Here is a 22,658-nt window from a genome sequence, read left to right on the forward strand (position 1 = left end):
TATAAAGTACAGAATATACTGAATTTTTCAATCATTATTAATAGCTTAGCTTAAAACAAAAACGAATATGACTTTGATAGTCAATTACCATTTCTTATACATTTCAAGTCATCTTAAGTTTCTGTAATTGAAAATTTTAAAATAAATTTCGGTTTAACGGGGAATGCTTTATGTTCTATATAGATATAAGTAAAACACGTTTAAATAACATTTTCAACATTCCAGACTTATTTTAAAAGACTACATTTTTATACAACAAACTAATTCACAATTATATAAAAACTGGACCTTTATTGAATAAAGCAGATGCAAAAATAAAAATCTTGGGTAATTAAATACGTTTTTTCTTTTGACAAGTTATAATTTTTTTCATTAGAAAAAATCATTCAGCTACTTATTGGAAGTTTTATTTAATACAAGAAATCTCGTGATAAATCACAAAATTATAACATACTAACAATTTTACACAAACTAACTCACCAAACTTCGACAGAGAGGAAAATTATATAACTATTTGTTAATAAACGAATCAAACTTGAACATTATTTTGAAGTATTATAAATGGTTTATGGTTGTGTCGTATTTGTAATCTGTTTCTAAACAGTTAACTGATTTGTTTTTATTTTTTTAATATTATTTTCTCCAAAGTTTCCCGTTTTAGGAAATAGCATACATGAAATGGATTAAAAGCTTATCGAGGAAAAATCTCAATGTTGTTTTTTATAATCGTGTGTTTTGAAGATGTTTAAATTATAATGTTTATATGTAATATTGTTGTATTAGAAGCTTTCTTCTTTATTAAAATAAAAAGAATGTCATTTTATATGTCATTTTCAAAGTAAAAATCTAAACTGTGGTCAGTGTGGCATAATGTTGACCAAAATAAGTAATATATTTCATTGTATACATTTCTGATAACAAATGACCGATTAATTAGGAGCCAGAACAGTCATCATTTATCTTTTAAAATCGTATTTAGTCAGCTAGCTGTTCATAAGAGTTCTAGGTAGTAATCATATTCAAAGCTTACATTCTTATGCTATGTTCGTGTTCATGGTGTTGATACAATATTTGAGCCAAGTAAGTAGACATTTGTAGTTTACCCTGACTTGAATCCGTATCTTTATTTGCAAAGGTGCTTTCAAATTCCCTCTTGATCTCGTTTAATGGCAAAGAACAGACAAAGAGCGAACAGAAGACAGGCGATCTGTAGAAGAAAGTCATGAAAGTTACAAAAACAAAGTAGAAACCTTGGAGCGGAATATAGGTTACTTCGACTGATCAGTTGCCAGAACATTTGATAACATTTTGTTGTTTAGGTGTATTTAAGATTTTCCAAATATTATAAAATGTTAATCCTAATAATTTTCTACATGGCACACGAATTATTCATTTAAAATATCCTGGTGTGATACTATATATTTATAATTTACAATTTTCGTTATTTCACTTGAGAATAATCTGCTTACCGATTAGAGAAAATTACATGTGTGTGTGTGAAATTTTTCCAAGTAAAAGAGAACATATAAAATGAAAACAAAAATGAACGCACAAAAAGCATTATTTTCGACGTTATTAGGTGAACTAGTTTGAAATAATTTCAAATGTTTTAGTTTTTAGTTTGTTACTTATGTTATGAGGTATGTGTTGCTTTTAATGTACTATATGATTCTCAAAACTACTATACCTGAATGAGTGTTAGGCCTATCGCCATACCGCCTAGAATACCACCCTTAGAAGCCAGATATCGACGAAGGTTTTCACCGCACCCCTAGTAAAAGACAAAAACATCAACTAGAAAGACTAAACCCTACTTAAACGTTAGTATACCAAAGTTGTCTGAAAAATAAGATTAAAAGTTTTGATTTTTATCATTTCCCATTTCTTTTGAGGTTTATAACGTAATAATAATAATAACCTGTTACTCAGGTGTTGTTTCTTTATCGAGGTGTGGAAAAGAACAATTCTTAATCTTGACACAAAAATACAAATCTCATATCGAAATACATTTGCTAAGAAATAACTAATTTAATATAATTACGATATGTATTATTATAACAAAAACATTCCATTCATGAAATATCCAATAAGGCTAGCTTTCTGATATATATATATATATTAATTTCCTGATAATTACACATAACTTCTTCATAAGTTTTATTAAAGTTTATTCATATTTTGTTTTTATAACAATTGTTATAGTACGAACGTCGTTTGCTTTTTTATTCAGTCCTTTAGGATTTTCCCGAATAACGGTTATGAATAAAGAATCTAGTGTTTAACAGTGCAATAAGCCTTATAATTGTCTTATGGCAAATATATTTTCTTTTTTAAGGTTTGGCACGTTGTAATGATAACAGTCAATATGTAGTCAACAGTCAGTAGTTTGAAATTAGGGAAGGCGGAAGATAACCTTACCAGCTTTGCCATAAATACGGCATACAAATACAACTATCTCTAACCCTAGCTTTGAGGAAACAATTTATAAAATGATAAAAAGTTATAGTTTTTTAAAATGTCAAACTATGCACAAATTTGACATTTCTTTTGTTTTTTTATCTGACCGGACACAAGTAGGCCCTGTAGTTGAGTTCAGTATTTCTAAGCTGACGACTCAGATTTAAATCCGTGCGTTAGCATAACCTATTTCCGACAACTAGGTCGAAAACAAAATAAGTCGCATATCTAATATGTGCAGGTGGCTTTTATCTGTATTTTATGTTTGTACTAAAAATTGGCTAAGCTCATTTTTTTGTAACGTGTGTCTGACTATGGAGCTGAAATTCCTTGGTTCGCCTCCCTTTACCGTGGCTGCATTGAAATAATGACAATCAAATTTCACTTTAATGTCTTAAAAGAGTAACTCAAGAGTTGACGGTGGTTGGTGTAAGCTAGCTGCCTTCTCTCTAGCTTTATCATTTCTAAATTATGACTGGTTAGAGCACATAACCCTTCAGTAGTTTGTACAAATTTCAACACATTTCAGGCAATATATGTTTATATTTATACATGTAAACAGTATCGGAAATAATTATGGAATCACAAACAATGAGTAATTACAAGTTATTTATAATTAGCACAACATATTATTACAAAAAGACAGGTGAAAAGCGTATATGTTGTATGAGGCGTTGTATGTTGTATTTGATTTAACCAGAGTAGTACACTTTCTTTTTATGTTAGTAAAACAATATTTATAACAGGACTTGGTGCTGGACACTACACGATTACAAGCTTTTAATAGCATCTTTTTAAGCATCTTTCCATCACACTTGCTACATGTTTGGGATCACTCTATTTCTGGAAGGCGAGTCCCTTTCCAACATATTTTGCTCCGGTGTGGGTGTGAATTGAGTGATAATAATCTGATTTTACCTGTCAACAATCATGTTGTCATAGATGTTGTGTAGATTTCTAACACTGTTCATCGAGAACAAAGTTTGGAGACGACTTGAATGGGTATTGAAAGAAACTTTATTTTATATGTACAACGTTTCGACAAGCTTATGCCATCATCAGGTAAAAGTAGTTTACATAGACAGGAACAAATATACAGTATGGAACAAAGAGTTTAGCAATAGCTTAGTAAAGGTATCTTGGTACCCCAAGTGTTGTATGTTATCTATGTTAAAATGATTGTTTTCATAATATTTGCAAACCTAAAGTATTTTACCCTAATTTATTATTATTATCCTACGTACGCTCTTGTTTCAAAGTATATATTTTGGTTCAATGATTAAACGGTAAATTTTGAAGTTGTGTTAAACAATGCAGTAAGTTAATTTGTTTTATAAGGAAATCATGAAATAGTGATATTATTGTAACAATTTATATTAGAATTATTTGGTATTAAAAGTTTTAGCTTACTAAGCCTAACTACCTTAAATACATCTATGTAAGGATAAAATTAGAAAAAAATTTATGTTTGTTATTGGATTTTTAAGTCGACTCAGAGGATTCTTAAAACAAGGAAAATTTTAAAGGCTGCATTATTTGCCATTGCCTGCTTCAAACTTTATCATGTATAAAAAAAAGTAAGATTTGAAGCTAATAAAAATGTGGGAGGAATAATTTGACAGCTTAATAAGCAATAAAATACATTAATTTAAAATATTAATAAAGCTAATAATTTGGTGATTTATCTGTGCGAATATATTTAGTTTTAAGATACTTACTCTGATAAACACGTTGTTGGAACGATCGTCACTACATGACTGAGGAATGGTCCATCCTTTCTCTCTGTAGTCCAGCATAGAGGTAGCGCCGCAACATTCCAGCTAAGTAACACAAAAATAAGCATTAGCCTCAAGCTACGACAACAAAAAATCTAAATGTTTAGAGTAATAAGCTTACATAGAACAAAGAAGTTAGACTTATGATCAGTTGAAGAACGTTAAATGTGCACATAGTTTGATTTAATTTAATGTATATCAAAAAGGTAGTGGGCTTTAAATTTGACTACACATTTGATCTGTCGAAAGACAATAACAGTATTTCTATAATGTAAAGTAGAACATAAGTTAAGACAAGAAAGTACATGAGAATAATTGTGGCAACAGAAAATCTTCTAGAAAAACATTACATTTATGGTTAGATCTTTTAGCTGTATTAAAAATAATTAAATCATATCAAATCATGAGCGTACATTATAATCAAAAGGAATTTCTAAAAGTAGGATAAAGTCATAATTTATACTTACAATGCAATATAAATAAATGTGCATACGTGAGAGTGAATGAGTTATGACTACTAAAACGGAGTAATAATTAATAACATTTATAATTTCAAAATTTGACTAATATAAGCTGTTAGTAAATTTTGTAACCTCAGTTATTTGCCTTGTTTTCTTTCATCACATAAACATCAGTATTTCTTATACATAAAACAAAAAAAAACGTTTATAGCATTTTTATCAATGCTTATTAATGAAAAGATTATTCATGTTATGAATAAAGAACAACACAATTATAATACTTCTGCAAATTGAGCAGAGAGTAAATAGCTAGTTAACTATTTAGTTGTAAGTTTGTGGGTGAATAATTGCAAATCCTATCTATTTTTTATTGTACTCATAACTTTTTTAAAAATAAACTAAGCATGTTCAAAAACATAAATTAATATCGTATTTAAAAAACGCCAACTTTTTGAAAGGCAGGCAGCTGATCAGCTACAAGTAAATATAATGATTTGTTTCATGGTGGAAAGGTGGTGTTCTCATAAACACTACACCTATTATGTATATTAATTTATAATGTTAACCGTTTCACATCAGAAACATTCCCCACTAGCAAGAAAAGGATACATTTACTATACATGTTTTGTAGTTTGTAAGTACTTATCACCAGGTAGGGTGTAAACTTTTATACTATAACGTCTACAACAGCTCCTCTTGAACTGGGATTTATACTTTTAGTTTAACCCTTGACTTCTATACAACAGCTTCTCTTGGTTTATGATTTATACTATAACTTTTACCCTTGACTTCAATACAACAACTTCTCTTGATTTATGATTTATACTATAAATTTAACCCTTAACTTCTATACAACTCTTCTTAATCTAGGACTTGTACTATAACAGTTTAACCCTTGATTGTAGTAACCTCATTTCGAACAGTTCTTTTGAACATTGATCTCACATAGAAAATGTTGTAACTTCAGTTATTTGCCTTCTTTTATTCATCACATAAACATCAGTGTTTCTTTTACGTGAAACAAAAAAAAACGTTTAAAGCACAATTTTCAATGCATGATATATTTTTGAGAAGAAATGGAATGACCAGAAATAAAATGCTCAGAATAAATGATTGTTAAGTGACGTTAAGGTTTGTTTTTTGTAGCTGAGTTATCTATTTTTTAAGACTGAACTTAGTTTAACAATGATATATTCTTAAGTTTAAAATTCCTTTAATAACAATTTGCATGAACTAAATCCATTTCAGAAATATTGAAATTTTCTTCAAACCAACTCTAACTCTAAAAGTGACATTTTTCTACATCTTTTTATGGGGAGTTGCAGTCTGAGCACGAATATTTCTAAACCTAAAAACCGTGAAATTTCTTCTGATGTACTTTTATGAAGGGTAGACTTCCGCAAAGATACCTTGTAAAAGTATATGTTTGTGCATATATATACACATCTGTACACAAGGGATATAGTCAGCACACGATACTAGTATAAGGTTTAAATAAGGAAATAAATAAATATATACGTACTTATAACATATGGGGATGAGTACAACATCCTTCATCCTAATCCCTCGATTATTAAAATCTTAGCCTTTTTGAACAGATAAGTGTTTTCTCTTTAAATAGATATCACAGATGTTAATAGAAATTTGTTTTATAAGTGTACGGCATTCAAATGATTCTTCCTTTTACTACGTTAGTTGTACAACTGAGGAGAGTTTCGATGTTGCCTGGTAAATTAACGTATGGTACTTAAACATTAGGTATATTGATTTTTCTGAACATATAATGATATTTGTACTGCCATTACAATATGAGGGAACAGAACATTCACTTTCCATATCACCCCAAAATGGTGTTTCCTAATAGAAATACCTTAAGTGTTGGAATACTGACTGCATTTTTATATACATTACATAATTTTCCAGGCAATAATTTTTGAGAATGAAATTAGTATAAATTAAAAATATCATAATACAATTGTTTTAGTACATCATATTGGGGGTGTTATTTTATTGAACGAAAAAGACTGCTGGTTAAAATTGTTTGCAGTGATTGAAAAATGAAACTTATCTGTTCATAGAAACCGATATATTTAATGTCCAATTCTCTAATTATGTTTATAAGGCAACACGTTTACCCTTCCCAGTTCAGCTTTTCTACTAAATATAGAAAGTTTGGGTTGCCATTATTCTTGTGGGAAACTTCGTGATCAATTACTTTAGTATAGTTTTAAGGAAGAGACAGTTTTATATTCAGGAAGACAAGTATGTTAGTAATTGAAGAATAGTTGTGGAGAATAATAAACAGTGTTTAACTGACCCCAATCCCTCAGTTCATCATTTGCTACAATACTTTTTAATATAATATTTCCCTTTTCTACAAGGAAAGCTTTAATTGTTTTATTGTATTGTGTTTTATGTTTCTAGAAAAAGATGTTCAGTCGCTGTATAAGGCTTTCCTATATGTCTATATAAAGTTGAATGTAGCTGCTGTAAGAAGCAGCGTGAGAGCTGACAATGATGATCATTTTTCTTACGTGAATCTGCATTAAGTCCATGAAACGTCTAGCATTCTCGTCATACTGTTGTTTCTCCATCTCTATTTCAATCTGTTCGGTCAAGAACTTTTGAAGCTAGAAGGCAAAATAATCACTAGTTAGAGAAATAAAATTACACGTTTTTAAAACTAAACAGATAAACAAAAAATAACATAAATAAAATTTCTATACCACTGCTTAAATTAGTCTAGTTTATAAATATGATGTATTAGAATGACAAACTTCACTGTAGTTGCGTTTAATTTTAACCTAGTTTCAAATAACATTTTTTAAATAATAGCAATCTTTTAAAGGCATTTTAACACTTTATAGGTCAAAATATTTATAAAAGTAATATTTGAATCAAAGATATTAGACACTTCATCGAGACTAGACAGGAGAATTCAGGATTGGTAAGCTATATAATTACAACTTAAAGATAAAATTTCATACAAGTACATACAGTAAACAACGAAATTCTTTATTGTTTTAGACTCAGTTTTAAGTCAGTAAATTATAAGATTATTGGTTATACATGAAGTGTAAGCACTTTTAAAACATTTAAGCCATAGTATTTATAATTTAAGAAATCTGTTAGCGAGAAATTAGATTTTTAGCATTTGTGTTGAGATAAACTAATGTAAGCCATCAATATAATACGGAAATCCTTGGATAAAACAGCACTAAAAGAAATTATTGATATATATCTTAACTAAACTGATCTTTAGTGATTCGAATACTCTTGTTTTATAGATTTTTGAATTAATCAGATGGTAATAAGAATACGTTATTTATTTATCTGTGTTTGATGGTTCGCTATAATTAGAAATTGAATTCCTATCACTAGTAAACAACATGAAACGGTTAAAGCAACGATAAATTATAACAAACACGTTAAATGCAAATGTTTGTAAAGCTTGTACATCTCTTGTAGTATATTACTGTACACGATATATATATATAAAGGCTTTTATAACGATTTAATAGTTAATTTATTTAGTTGTTAATCCAAAACACAAAGACATATTTGAATTATGATGTTTGCTACTTATACTAGCATTTTGTTTCAATAGGTTGGTATTGTTGCATATTTGAGAAAAAGTTACTTGTATATCTATTAAGTTTGAACCTTACCTTATCACCATTAGCAGCTTTCCACACCAGTCCAGCAGCAGCCAGTTCCATAACCACCATTACTAACATAACGAAGAAATACTGCAAAAATAATTACTGATTTATCTATCTAATTATCGTGCCATGATTGGAAAGCTTGACTGATTAGAATGTATAAAGATGATAAATTATTAACTAGATTAATATTTTTCACTTATGACAGTAGCTTTGTTTCTGATGATTCAGTAGTTAAAAGGTTTTCTCGGATTTTGCAGTCGGATATCTTACTTTCATTTTTACTTGAGACCTTTACGAAAAGTAAATTATAATTAATGAGCATGTCAAGATAAAATACCAGTTTCAAAATGACAATTTAATAGGAATTTATGAGCCTTCAAATTAAAATTCATCCTCAATTGATTTTTAAGTAAAACAATGGATCAAAACGAAGAAAGTGGCTTAGAGACTGAAAAAACTAACAAGTAATTTTATCAATGAATAATACAGAAAATGAGATATGTCAAATTTCTAAAAAGAAATAACATTAGATTATATCTCGTTGATTGTAAAATAACTCAAATTGGATTTTTCCCACTTCACATGTTTTCCAGTTTAGTGCAAACCTTGTGCCCGACATGCAATCCTTGCGTAATTAAAACAACAACAATGGAAAACAGATAGAAATAATTAACAGTCTCGTTTTGAGTTTACTTACTGATTATAAGTATTATTTCATTAAAAGTTCCAGGTTTTACAGTGAAGATAAATACTTTTCTTAAACAGGAATTACGCTTCGATCACTAGTGCGATCATTCTCAAGTACACAACTTTTAACAGTAAAGAAGGTTTTTATATTTAAATCAACATTCAACAATCTAACAACTTACGTAAATTTTAGAATTAATAGCGGTAACTTATGGAGTGTTTATCAATCTGCATGAATTGACAGATTATTTATTTAAGACTTAGGTACATGGATGACTTTTTGTGGCTTTACTTGTATAGATCAACAAACAAAATTCCTTCAACACATACACAACCTACACAAAGACATACAATTCACAGTTCAGAATGAAAACAAGTACACGGTGATTTGTTTTAAATGTTAACATCACACGAAACCCCAAAGGCTTCAATTAACTATTAAAATCTATAAAAAAATATATACATCGAAAATTACATAAACTGGTTATCTAATCATGTAACCCACCAGAAACTAGGCACTCTAAGAAGCCACCTAAATATAGTATGCACTTTATGCACCGCAAAAAATATCGATGACGGAGTTGCACACTTAACTGAATTTCATATTGTAGTAGTTACACAAATTATTAACGAATTACAAAAAACAAACAAGACAGTTAACAAACACACAAACTCAAAAATCATTCCATAAAACAAAAGAAATATAACCACTTGCACTATATCGTATATATAGAAAATATTAGCATACCCCTATAACAAAGTTGGAAAACATTAGCACATAAATATAACCTTAAATTAACGACTAAATTCTTTTTACGCCCCTGGAATGAAAATTAAGCACATGTTAAAAAAATTATATAACGAAACTACGCCACCAAGAAATATTTACAAAATAGAGTGTAGCAATTCCCCAGCCTTTTACATAGGTGAAACAGGACGTAACTTGAACATGGGAACAAATAAACAAGTCCACGAACATATGAAGAAAACAAACCATATTTTTTTTCTGAACAGAATGTCGCCATGATGAAACATGAACCTGACATTAACAGAAGAAAAATCAAAGAAGCTTTATTAATAAAATCAAACAATCCCACAATTAATAAACACCCATGCACATCTCTATATGTCTTTGATCGTAATTTCCACAGAAATTCCTAATCTCATGCAAATATTTTGCATAACATATTCCACATTTCCATATTTATTTACTTTTTTTGCTGTTCAACCATAAGTAAATGATCTATCAATTCACATGCATAAGTAACCACTATCATTCCTAAAATTTCAATCAATTATTAGATTGCTGAATGTGGATTTAAATACAAACACCTTCTTTACCGTTAAAACTTGTGTACTTCAGATTGATCGCACCAGTGATCGAAACGTTGTACTTGTTTTAGAAATAATCTTCCATAATGTAAAATCTGTAACTTGTAATAAAATAAGATGTAAATAATGTTCACACGTAAAATAAAGTTAATGAAATAGTAATAGACTTCTCTACTCTATTCTAACATACTATTCATACTCACCATTCAGTGGGATAATTAATATTTTAATTTATTAAATGAATTTGTTATCAATATTCTTCATCATAAAATTGTACTTTGAGCCATCCCAAGTATTGATTACTCAATTCAAGATACTATAGTTCATTATGTGTGGAATAATACACACTGAGTTAGGTCGAATGGACTAACTCCTCCACGGGGGGACTCCCCCCCAGTAACTTAGTAATAAGTCTGAGGGTCTGTAAAGCTAAAATCGAGTTTCGGTACTCGCGGTGGGCACAACACAGAGAGACCAATGTACAACTTTGTGCTGAATAACAAACGGACCTCCGGTTGGTTATGGTAGATTAAGTAGAATTGCTTTCGAGAATAAAATGTTTAAGTTTTGTCTTCATTATATTTAATGGTTAATTTCTTCTCTACTGTCACTTAATATCCTGAATGCGAGTGTATTTGTACTATAACGTTTTTTTCATATATACTTTGGTCGATGCATTGGATTACAGGATTCTAAGTTACATGAAATTTACAAGACATTATGAATATTGGCACCTAATGAGGAATAACTTTAATTGTAATCTATTTAACTAACTAGAACCGCTTAAAGTTATATCTACAATGTGATTGGTTAATACAACTGTTCGTGCTGGCATCTATGGTTTTTATATTTCAGATTTTCCCTGTTTTTTGCCTCTGAGTACAATATTTTCAAAGCATAACAAGAAATCAAACTACAATTTTCTTGAGAGGAAATAACTTTAAAATGATTTTAAACCCGATCTTTCTAACTAAAAATGGAAAGTGAATTTTACATCACTTGCCGATAATCTTGATGCAGACATTAATATAATTTCTTTATTACGCTATTTACTCGTCAGTTTACTTGAAAACAAACTGGGCTTCTTTCTCGATACTAAAATATTTCATTTCTGAAAAGAGGAAACGGTGTGTTTTAATCATATTTATTTCCTTAGGTTAGTTATATAATCATTAATTAATCAAACTTATAGATTTAATTGTTTTTACCCTAGACTTTAAATTATAGAACATCAGATATTGGTATCTTTTTATTGTAAATTACACGGATGCTAAAAGTGTTTAGGTTACTCCCTAACGTCAGAAATCAGTATTAACGTCAGAAATTTTTATCATCATTAACATTATTATTGCGAAAACTGAACTCACGAGTACGTTTTATGTAACAGTGACTGCAATTAGAAACACGGGATGTTTTTTGGGCCTCAAATCACAACACGTTAAAATATTTTTAATACATGGATTCCTGGAAGACGGATCTATATTATCAAAGAATGAAAAGTTGATTTATTTCTTGGAAACTATTTTTGCTTTCTAGTCATTTGTACTATTTTAAATATAGAATGTTATCGACCTGTTTTAATCCGTCAAACTGTATAATTACCTGAATTTTAAAATGTTTTGTAGGTTGATCACCTCTACATTGTTTTATGATACGAGTTTCCAAACGTAGTATTGTTTCTGGTTGTAGTTAGTGACGAGTTAATGTTTCTGGTTGTAGTTAGTGACGAGTTAATGTTCCTGGTTGTAGTTAGTGACGAGTTAATGTTTCTGGTTGTAGTTAGTGACGAGTTAATGTTCCTGGTTGTAGTTAGTGACGAGTTAATGTTTCTGGTTGTAGTTAGTGACGAGTTAATGTTCCTGGTTGTAGTTAGTGACGAGTTAATGTTTCTGGTTGTAGTTATGACGAGTAAATTATTTATTCGGGATTTTAAATACGAAATAAAATAAAACGTAGATCTCTATATATGTTTGTACTTAACAAACATAAACACTTGAAATTTGGAAATCAAATATTTATAAGAATGTTTCTCGAAGTACTAAAATTTTTAACAGAGACGAAAACCGCTCACCTATATTAAAAAACGTGAAAATAATTTAATATTTGTTCTTCAATTCTGCTCATTGATAAGCTGCATGACGCAGATAACCCATTTTGTGGTTTCGCACTTAAATAAAAACAATCTGCAGCTCCTTCTATCGGCAAATGGATACATCGTTACCAAATTTTCAGAACTTACTAAGCGGAAGCTGTAAAAAACCAACATTTACGATTATACCTCTATTACATCAAATTTATGTTTTTGAAGCATACAATCGAGAACGTAAGTTTTACTAGACATTTCGCCTAGTGGTATGGTTACGTAACTAAATCAAGTGGATTTTTATCCCCGTTTATTGTGAGCTTCGGTATGCTGAATTTCATGTGATTTGAGTCATACAAAGTAAATAAAACGTAGCAGAGCCACGTTTGGAGTTCAAATATTATTATTCTTTTTTTTTTTTTTGCACAAAATATTTCCGCCAGATAATTTATTTTGGATTAATATATATAATTCACAGAATACATTTTTACTCTAGAGAAGTAAATATAAAGAGGAAAGGGAAGGAAATACCGTTAATAACAGACAAAGACTATCTGTTGCAGCTCCGCAACATCCAATAAATCCAATGATGAGAAGAATTGCTCCAACAGCAATAACAATGTATGTTGCTTGGTAGTAATTTTGTACAGGAAGATTATTTTCGTATTCCCAGAAGTCTTCATCTGTTCGGATCCATATACCTAATCCAAACAGGGCGGCTCCAAAACACTTGATAAGAATATAAAAACATACCTAAAAACATGCTTTTTACACGCGTTTAATATGCAGTTCTCACAAGAAAGTAACTGCGGAAATATTGCAAAAGTTCAAGTGAAATGCTACACATATTCAGTTCTGGCATCTAAAGCTATTTCTTCATCGTATTTATGACTGAAATTAGGCTACTGTTGTAAGTTAATATTAACATCAAATAGAGTTCATTGTACCTTTTGTTCTTGAATACAAAATATATTAAACATTTTAGGAAAAAAGGCATTTATAGTTTGTGGAAAAGTTGAACTGGGTTTTGATTAATGATATATATTATTATTATTATCATACACTATCACATTTTGTTTCGCCACAAGTAAAGATCATGGCATTAAAAATTATTTATGAAATGAAACATTTAACGTCTGTATTAAACTACAGAAGAAAACAAAACACTTTGCGCCATATTTCCAGAATTAGTCTGAAAAAAAATATTCAAATGATTTGACTTTATTTCTTTATCACTGCAACTTTTAAATATTTCAGTTATTAAATAGTAACTATTTTTATAACCAAAACATAATTAATGGAATTGATAATTTCAAGTGATCTCAGTAATAATTCAACTAACTCATTTTTTAAATGAAACACTACAAAAAATGAAGTTTTGCTTGGAATTAGTATACCAGAAAACAATTTGAAGTAAACTTCACGGTTTATAATTCCAACCGTCTTTCTGTACAATTCTTAACTGAATTTCTTGTTTTAAACATTTATTTATCACAGAAAAAAAGAGAAAGAAACGAAGTCGTACTACCTGCTTAACATTATCACTCCAGCTACACCTGTGTATGTATCTTTCTTTACACGTACCTTACTTATCGGGAAATCCATTATTTTATTAGTCATTAGTACAAACTGTAGGGACCCGTGAATTTCAAAGAAATAGTTTCAGTGTTACAAAAACCAATAAACAATTAACTATAGTATGTAAATATTTTGTAACTAGTATCTTCTTAATAAGTCTTTTAATAACCCTGTCTTAGTATTATTTGTATGAAAACAACTTCAACAGTTCAATTGTTTGTTATTTTTATGTTTATGAATAAATTCGCTATGAAGTACTATCTAATATATTAATTAACATCTTGTCTGCTCTTAATATATTCAGTTTCAATTAGTATCCCAATCTTAATTAGTCTCAACATTTTCTGTTTCATTCATAGCTTCCCTATTAAACTGCATTAACTCTGCCTACAATAGCGCCTGTTTTAATCAGTGATACTCTGTTAATATATAACATCTCTTTCGACAAGCTACTCGTCAAGTAAGTAGTAACTTCATTTTAATTAGAAGACTCTCTGTCAATCAAAACTTCCTCTTATAACTACACATTAATAAAATTTTAACCACAAAAACACTGAAGAGGCGTACTTTAATGTGCTGGAAAAGTTGTTATTGGTAGTTGGTTGTCTGCACATTACTTTTAAATAATAATTAAATACAAATTTGACATTTATGAGTAAAAATCCTTCGAATGCTTTCTTTAAAAAGGTAGGATATGGAGGAAGAAATTAAAACAACAACAACTGTTGCTGCAGTATGCAGTTGATGTTGTAAGTATAATGATGATTTAGGACAGTTTTCTACTATAAAAGTTTTGAGTTTCAAATTGTAAAATAATAGAGACGAATACATGCGGTTTGGTACAAAAAATTCTGTTTATTAAAATATTCTTCACACGCATAAATTTCTCTTCTTATAAATCAAGAAGCACTTATTCACTATCTTGGATGTTCTTCAATGATTGAGAGGGCAACAACTGTCATATGAGTTTGTTCTGTGACTGAGATAGCGTTCTGGATCGTAATGTATGTTTTTATTAAACACGACCAAGTATATTTTCGTGAATTTGAAACATCTCCAAGTTATAGCATGTGAACAAGTTTGTATCTAAACATAAATATTTTCCACTGCCTGGTTACTTTTCAAGCAACACTTGTGTCACAAAAATGTGCTACGATGCCTAAAGAGTCATATTTTGTCGTATGGGTATTTTTTTGTGTGGTCACAATCAAGTACAGAATAGAATGATGTTTGGATATAAGATGTAGGATATAATGATATTTGGATATGAGTCATATAGGATATAATGTTATTTGGATATGAGTCATGTAGGATATAATTATGTTCGGGTATAAGAAAAGCCATACGCGCATAAATACTGGGAGGGGCATAGTAATTCCCCCATTAAAGGAAAACGAAACTACAAGTGACACAACAAATCACTCTCCATGATTAAGCTCTAGTTGCATGATCGTTTAACTATTTAGCGTTCCAAACGTTCAAAATTCCAATTAACGTTATCATTGTACGATTAACTTAAAAGTCCTAAGAAAAATTGCATGAAACACAGTGAATAAGTATCTTTAGTGTGCTTATTGAGATTCGTTATGGTCCAGCCTGTATATCTATTAATACATGTAGTCTAAGTATTTGCGAGATTATAAATACATATGAATTAAATCAGTGATCTTATTACTTTACGTAGAACCATAAAAAATAATTTTAGAAAACGTTTAAAAGAACCGGGATGGTTATAGAAGTGAAAACTTGCTTTGAGCTTACCCAGTGAAAAGATGCTCATAAATTACTTTTATAAAATTATTTCGTTAATTTAGAATAATTCATAAAAATGTTTAACAACATAATTTTATGATGAAAGTGTAAATTCTTATTTAAAAACACACTTTGACCGTATATTTAGAATACGTTAAATTCAAATTAGGTATTCTTTTTAAATCGTTTGATTAAAATTTGTACTTCGAAAACCTTCGACTGTTAAACCGCTCCCGCTTCAAAATATTTTCATAGATAATGAAAGCGGACATGTTGAATTTAACGAAACCATAAACCCTAGAAAAAAGATGACTTACCCACAGTATGAAGTTAAAGGTGAAAATGATATATTTCATAAACGATAATGCCGAGCTCATGGTTGCAAGTTGTTAAACAAATTCAGGCTGTGATAATTTATAGAGAAAATAGGTCCTCAAAACCCCGACTTTGTTAAGTGTTTTTTAGACTGAACGCAATGTATGTGTTCGAGTACTAGTAGAGCAAAGTGCAACAACGCTCAGTTTGAAACTATCGGTAGTTAAGGTGACGTCGTAACGAACACCATCATTACATAATCAGGAAAAGGTAAAGCCAAAACAAGAAACTATTATTTATTTGTATTAATTTTCTGACTGCGTCTTTTACACTAACTTCGATACTTTTAGGAAGCAGTACTTTTAATTACTTGAAGATATGATGACGGACATTGGTCCTAACTGCATATAAAATATTTTAATAATTGATATTGAAGTTATTTATACAAAATAAAAATCGCTTTCGAGCTGACAGTCATAAACGAACATAAGATCATTCATAAACGAACGTAAGATCATTCATAAACGAACATAAGATCATTCATAAACGAACGTAAGATCATTCATAAACGAACATAAGATCTTTAATAAACGAACGTAAGATCGTGTCTCACTCTTACTACGTTCCAAGTATTTTGACTTTAACTGAATTAAAAGTTTTTAGATTCATAAAACGTTATGATTCCTATACACTTCTAGGCGTTAAATGACCTCGGATCTGTAGCTTTATTGAAATTCGGAATCAATGTTCTCGGTGATGTTTCCTTTTCTGGGAATTAGATTGTAATGTAAATTTGAAAATCTATTGGTTGGTTTTTGCTTTTATTTCACTGTTGTAGATGGGTTATAATTTACAATTCAAATTTAACGACCTTAATGCATTTTGCAGTTGGAATATATACTAGGTCTATAGTACGCTTCGCTCTATTGGATATAAGTCAAGAGCAATCGATTGTTTTTGTAAATGTTTAAAAACTTTGTAGAGACATCTCCTCAATTAGTGAGGTGTACTGTGACTGAACAGAATCCTCACATATTAAGTGTATTCTCCATGTTTTCATGTATCATTTACATACTGAACAGAGGGTTCATCACGCTTAATAAGAATGGTTTTCGTGTACTAATATATTGACATGCTACGTCCTGACTATTCGACAGTGTAATATCACTACAGTTGTTTATATGGTTGGAGGATTATATGTTATACGTACTTTCAAGGGTGTTCGAATAGTACTGACTATTCGACAGTGTAATATCACTACAGTTGTTTATATGGTTGGAGGATTATATGTTATACGTACTTTCAAGGGTGTTCGAATAGTACTGACTATTCGACAGTGTAATATCACTACAGTTGTTTATATGGTTGGAGGATTATATGTTATACGTACTTTCAAGGGTGTTCGAATAGCGAAATTGTTAAATGATGCGAAGACACAATTCTGAAGAGGGAAGCGTTCAGTGTTCTCTATGTAGAAATTGTGTTGTTTTCGTTTAGAGTAAAGCCACAATGAACTGACTACCTGTTGTGCCCATCGCGTAAAAACGAACGACGGATTTTAACACTGTAAGTTTGTAAAATTACCGCTGACAAATCAGGGGATTCGTGGGGGTGAAAAACTCATCAGCAAAGGGCTTTGAAACTAAACCCTTAAATCAATCAGAAGCAATGCCCTCAGCCGTCAAGTATAATCCAGGGTTACCTAAGAAGATATTAAGATGAAGCTGGACATAACTCCTGGCACCTTTAATAATATGATAACCAATTATTTGAACTTGACTAATGGTTCATAAGCTTACAGTCACTACTGTTTTCGTGAGAAAGATGGCCTAATAGGTTACAATAACAGCAATTCCCCAATTTGGTTTAATGGACTTTTGTGTCTCTAGTCTGCTTAAACATTGCTTAGAAAGTCGACTGTGCACACAGTGAAGTTTGCAGAAACATTGTTGAGAGGTATGCGCATATCAGTCATGCGCATATCAGTCACAGTGAAGAGTTTGCAGAAATATTGTTGAGAGGTATGCGCATATCAGTCATGGTAATCAAGCTGAACATGATTGACGATGGCAGAAGCAATTTCAAATGCTGAACGACTTGAAATATCTTTCTTATAAAATGTAGTTACCCTTTAATATTTTATAAAAGGAAGTCCATGTTTACTCACATCAAATTTTCAATATAGTTAGGAATAGCGTATTTTAATAGAACTTTTTCTAACTTAAATATTTTTATAACAAAATAAGAGCAACCATCAATTCCAGAATTTACTGTTTTATAGCAATTTGTAAATCTAAAGTCAAGCACTTCTGTTGTTTTAATTTTAAACATTCATTTTATATTTAGAGTTTGAATTGTATACACAAGAATTTATAAAATAAACGTGTAATGTACATTAATAATAATAATAATAATGATGATAAGCTAAAGAACATAGTTGAGTTTGATTACATTTTAACTACACAAACAATGGAAATTACATAAACAAAAATAAAGGGTGAAAGAATATAAAGTTTAGAACCAAAACCTTTGGAAAAATGGAAAAAAAAGTTTTCTTATGAAAATATTAAGAATTTATATAAACCATAATTTATAAGTAGAAAAGGTATATAGTTAGATGGTTTAAAATAATAATTTTTACATAGAAAATTTCGTACAGGAAAGTTTCTAAGTTAAATAAGGATTCAATGATATAATAAATGCTGTTTTTGTAAGGAAAGAAAACTTAGAACATGATATTTGTTCATGTAAAGATACAAACTTTATTTGGAGTAGTTTTATATTTCATATATTTGTTAGATTAAAATAAGATATGGTATTAAGTTATCAAATTATTGTATTTGGATTAAGAAACAATATCATTACAAGGTAATGTTACATTAAGTTATAATATGTATCAAATGCTAAATGCTAAAAACTGAAGTAAAGAAAAATGTACAGGTAAATGGATTGATTAATTACTTTTTTGTTACCTCTGTGTTTTCCTTAAGCTATTGGTTATATAATTAATAATTCAACGATTTTTTTAAATACTATCTGAAGATCTTCTGTTTCTATACTTATTTAACTAGAATTACTGATGGATCTTTGTCCTTTATGCTCTTTGTTTTATTTCTCGTATGTGTATTGTTTCTTAGAGAAAGATGAATAACGATAATAATAAACGTGTAATCCTAGAGCATAAGAAATATCACACAGAAATAAACGATTCAAGTGCATCGTAGCAAAATAAATAATGGATAAAATATTGACATATTTTACTATTTACATGATAATACTTTTTAAGAATAATTAGTTGTAAACTCAAATATTCCTTAAAAATGTTTAACAGGAAGATATTAGCATATAATTATACATTACTCGCTCACCTCCTTAGGGTTAATAATGTTATTATAATGTAGTTATCAAACAATTATATAATTCAAACTTTTATTTTATAGCTGGTAGCATTATATAGCTTCTTCCATATGTAATTATTCCTTCTCGTAATACACGAACTCTGAAACCCTTGTTGAAAATAAATTTCCTCACATTAACCTTCTTAGTTTACTAACTTAGGTTAAGGTAATCATCCATCCTCTGTTTTCATTTCCGTCTCATGATTAGGGTGCGTCATTCGCAATCTGTGTATCGTGGGTACGAATCCCTCTCATCGAACATTCTCGATCTTTCAGCCGGGGGGAGTTATACTGTGACAGTCAATTCTACTATTTGTTGGTAAAAGAGTAGTCCAAGAGTTAGCGGTGAGTGATGTTGACTAGCTGCCTTTCATCTACTTATCACTGCTAAATTAGGGACGGATAGCGCAGATGGCCCTCAAGTAACTTTGTGTGCAATTCAAAACAAACAAATATACAAACAGAATCTGTGACATAGAGGATTAATGCATTCCTTGATTGGCCGTACTTTCTGATGTGTACTGCAGTTTCGCCTATTCAAGGCTCATCAGCACAAATTTTAATTGGCTAAACTGCAGTCCGAAGCAGAGAGTAAGGCCAATCGAGGAATGCATTAGGCCTCTACGTCACAGATTCTCTTTTCAATTTTACCTCTGGTAAAAAAGAAAGCTTTGACATATTTACAAAATCATTAAATATTTGGTCCACTGTATAATACCGAATAATAAATTTGACGAAATGTCATAACATTATTCACCTACTTAAATTAATTTAGCTGACTATATGATGATGTAAAACGGACTCAAAACACCATAGAAACAAACAAACAATTTATTTGCGTCTATACTAATTAAAAATCTAGGGTATTAATTTTTTCGTAGATTATTTTATTACATTTAATTATAAGTTCATAGTTAAAAGACAATTACTATTCTAGAGATTAAAAAATGTTTCTGAGGTGTATGAAAGAAATGTTTAAGCAGCAATGATTTACCAGTTTTGGGGCGAAAGATAATCGGAGACGCTATTAATTAAAGAAGTGTTTGTTTGTTCGTTTCGAATTTCGCGCAAAGCTACATGAGGGCTATATGCGCTAGCCGTCACTAATTAAGCAGTGTAAGGCTAGAGGGGAAGCAGCTAGTCAACACCACCCATCGCCAACTCTTGGGCTACTCTTTTAGCAACGAACAGTGGGATTGACCATCACTTTATAACGCCCCCACGACAGAAAGGGCGAACATGCTTGGTGGACCTGGGATTCGAACCCGCGAGCTGCAGATTACGAGTCGAGCTCCCTAACCACCTGGCCACGCCGGGTCTTAAGGAAGTGTCTAGTTCTGTGAGCATATTGTCTCTATAGGTTACTTAAACACAAATAAAATGTACAGAAAAGCCTTTGTTTGGACGTGGCTTTATTTGAATGTAAAATTCGTAACTTATTTACAATGTCTTCAACTTTCACATGATTATTAGATAAAGGAAGCCTTTTCATCTCCAAGCTAGCATCATACATATCAAAGACAATGCTAAAAATCACTAACATAAACAAGGCAATTAAGCTTTATTTTTTAACTTTATAAGTCATCATTTTTCAGAATTCTACTAAAATCTAAGTATACAACGTAAAACAATGATATAAGTTATTCATTTTATAATGATTATTAGTTTTGATAACATAAATGTCTGTTTTTCTCTTATAGCAAAATCACATCGGGCTATCTGCCGTATCCACCTAGAGGAATCGAACCCCTGATTTTAGCGTTGTAAATCCGTAGACTTACCGCTGTTCCAGTGGGGGAAGATAACATAAATAATTGTTTTTTAAAATAAATCACTCGAGATAAACCCAATTCAAAGAAATGACAAATGATTTAATAAACTTAGATTAAAATTCTTCTAATTTCTGACACGAATACTTTTAATAAGCCTTGAAAGTTTAAAAATTTACATAGAATATTTTAAAGTAACTTTTTAAGCGTGAGTGACTAAAACGACGACACCAACACAATTATAACAATAATATTGGATATAATTAGCTGAGCTAAGTGACACTCCCTGCAAACACAGGTAGAAACTAAAATGTTTTATTGGTAAGTGAATCGTAACAAGCAATTCTGTATACGTGAAACGTCTTTCTTTATACTTGGGTAATAGTCTACTGTGTCACTTTATGTTGCATAATTATCAGACATAAAGCCAGCAGACTAAACGTTTTGTCGCTTTCGAACTATTAATAATTATTGTGTTTGAATTTCTAGTGGTATCCCACGGATTTTGAAAATAAAAAACATAAAATGATATATTAAAATACAGAGTTAACCTGGTGATGCCGGTTTAACTCTGGTGAAACGTTGATGTCTTTGAATGTATTTTCTTTTGTATCACAGTTTTAGTTGTTTTATGTTTCTAAACATAATTTCAGTCTTCAGTAATTTATAAAAAAAATCATTTTGGATATCGATTATGTTGGAAATTAATATTTTTATAAAATGCCAGAACAAAATAACGACAAAATTATGCATAAAAATAGCTCCCATCCAGAAATGGCTTAGCAGTAAGTCTAAAGGCTTTTAACACTAAGGACTGGGTTTCAAACTCACGTTGGGTAGAGCACATATACCTTGACAACAAACAAACAAAAATTTATTTGCTTCTATTTCACGTTCGCTGTCCAATAGCTAAATTACACGAATACAGCTCTAATAATAAGTATTTATCTAAAATCCTTCAGGTGGTATTACATAATAAATCTTCCATGTTCCGTTTTATTCACGAAACTAATGATTAACACGTTGGTGAAGCAATTAATTTTCAAAGCTATTGTACTCTGAGTAATGCAGTAATGACAAAAAAAAAGTCTTGATGTCTTCACGCTGGCTGTAACTAACAACACCAGCTCACGCAAGAGGAACTATTCCTACTCTTAAAAGATCAATACTTGTAGAATCTACAGTTTTTATCTGTGGAACTAATCACGTTGCTGCTTTAACTACGTGAATTCGTAAACAAAGACGTCAGCGTGCGAGTGAGTTTATATTACAACCCTAAATTATCACCTACACTGGCAATTTATTTTTTTACTTTACAAGTCATTAAGCACATTTTTTTTATCCACCTGGTGAATATGTATATCGAAACTGTGACATCGCTGAAAA

The 22,658-nt window shown here is 30.3% G+C and overlaps 1 protein-coding gene across 1 annotated transcript; it reads right to left on the reverse strand.

Annotated features, from left to right (window-relative positions):
- Positions 1-372: 372 nt before the first annotated feature.
- Positions 373-16,296, reverse strand: LOC106478529 (CD9 antigen-like). The gene is made up of 7 exons (XM_013939078.2): positions 16,108-16,296; positions 12,992-13,189; positions 8,362-8,442; positions 7,228-7,323; positions 4,176-4,277; positions 1,688-1,771; positions 373-1,207 (listed from the first exon to the last, which is right to left on the reverse strand). Exons 1-7 carry the CDS (start codon positions 16,165-16,167, stop codon positions 1,142-1,144), a joined length of 687 nt encoding a protein of 228 aa, XP_013794532.1. The 5' UTR covers positions 16,168-16,296; the 3' UTR covers positions 373-1,141.
- Positions 16,297-22,658: the final 6,362 nt, after the last annotated feature.

The sequence above is a fragment of the Limulus polyphemus genome, unplaced genomic scaffold, assembly GCF_000517525.1.
Source record: "Limulus polyphemus unplaced genomic scaffold, Limulus_polyphemus-2.1.2 Scaffold221, whole genome shotgun sequence".
Classification (NCBI taxonomy): domain Eukaryota; kingdom Metazoa; phylum Arthropoda; class Merostomata; order Xiphosura; family Limulidae; genus Limulus; species Limulus polyphemus.

Excerpts from the sequence above, each read along its gene's own strand:
- LOC106478529 (XM_013939078.2), bottom strand. The coding sequence starts at position 16,167 with ATGAGCTCGGCATTATCGTTTATGAAATATATCATTTTCACCTTTAAC. Across the intron at positions 8,443-12,991 it reads GTCTTTGTCTGTTATTAACG|TATTTCTTCGTTATGTTAGT; the intron begins GTATTTCCTTCC and ends TTATTTTTGCAG. Across the intron at positions 7,324-8,361 it reads AAGCTGCTAATGGTGATAAG|CTTCAAAAGTTCTTGACCGA; the intron begins GTAAGGTTCAAA and ends TTTGCCTTCTAG.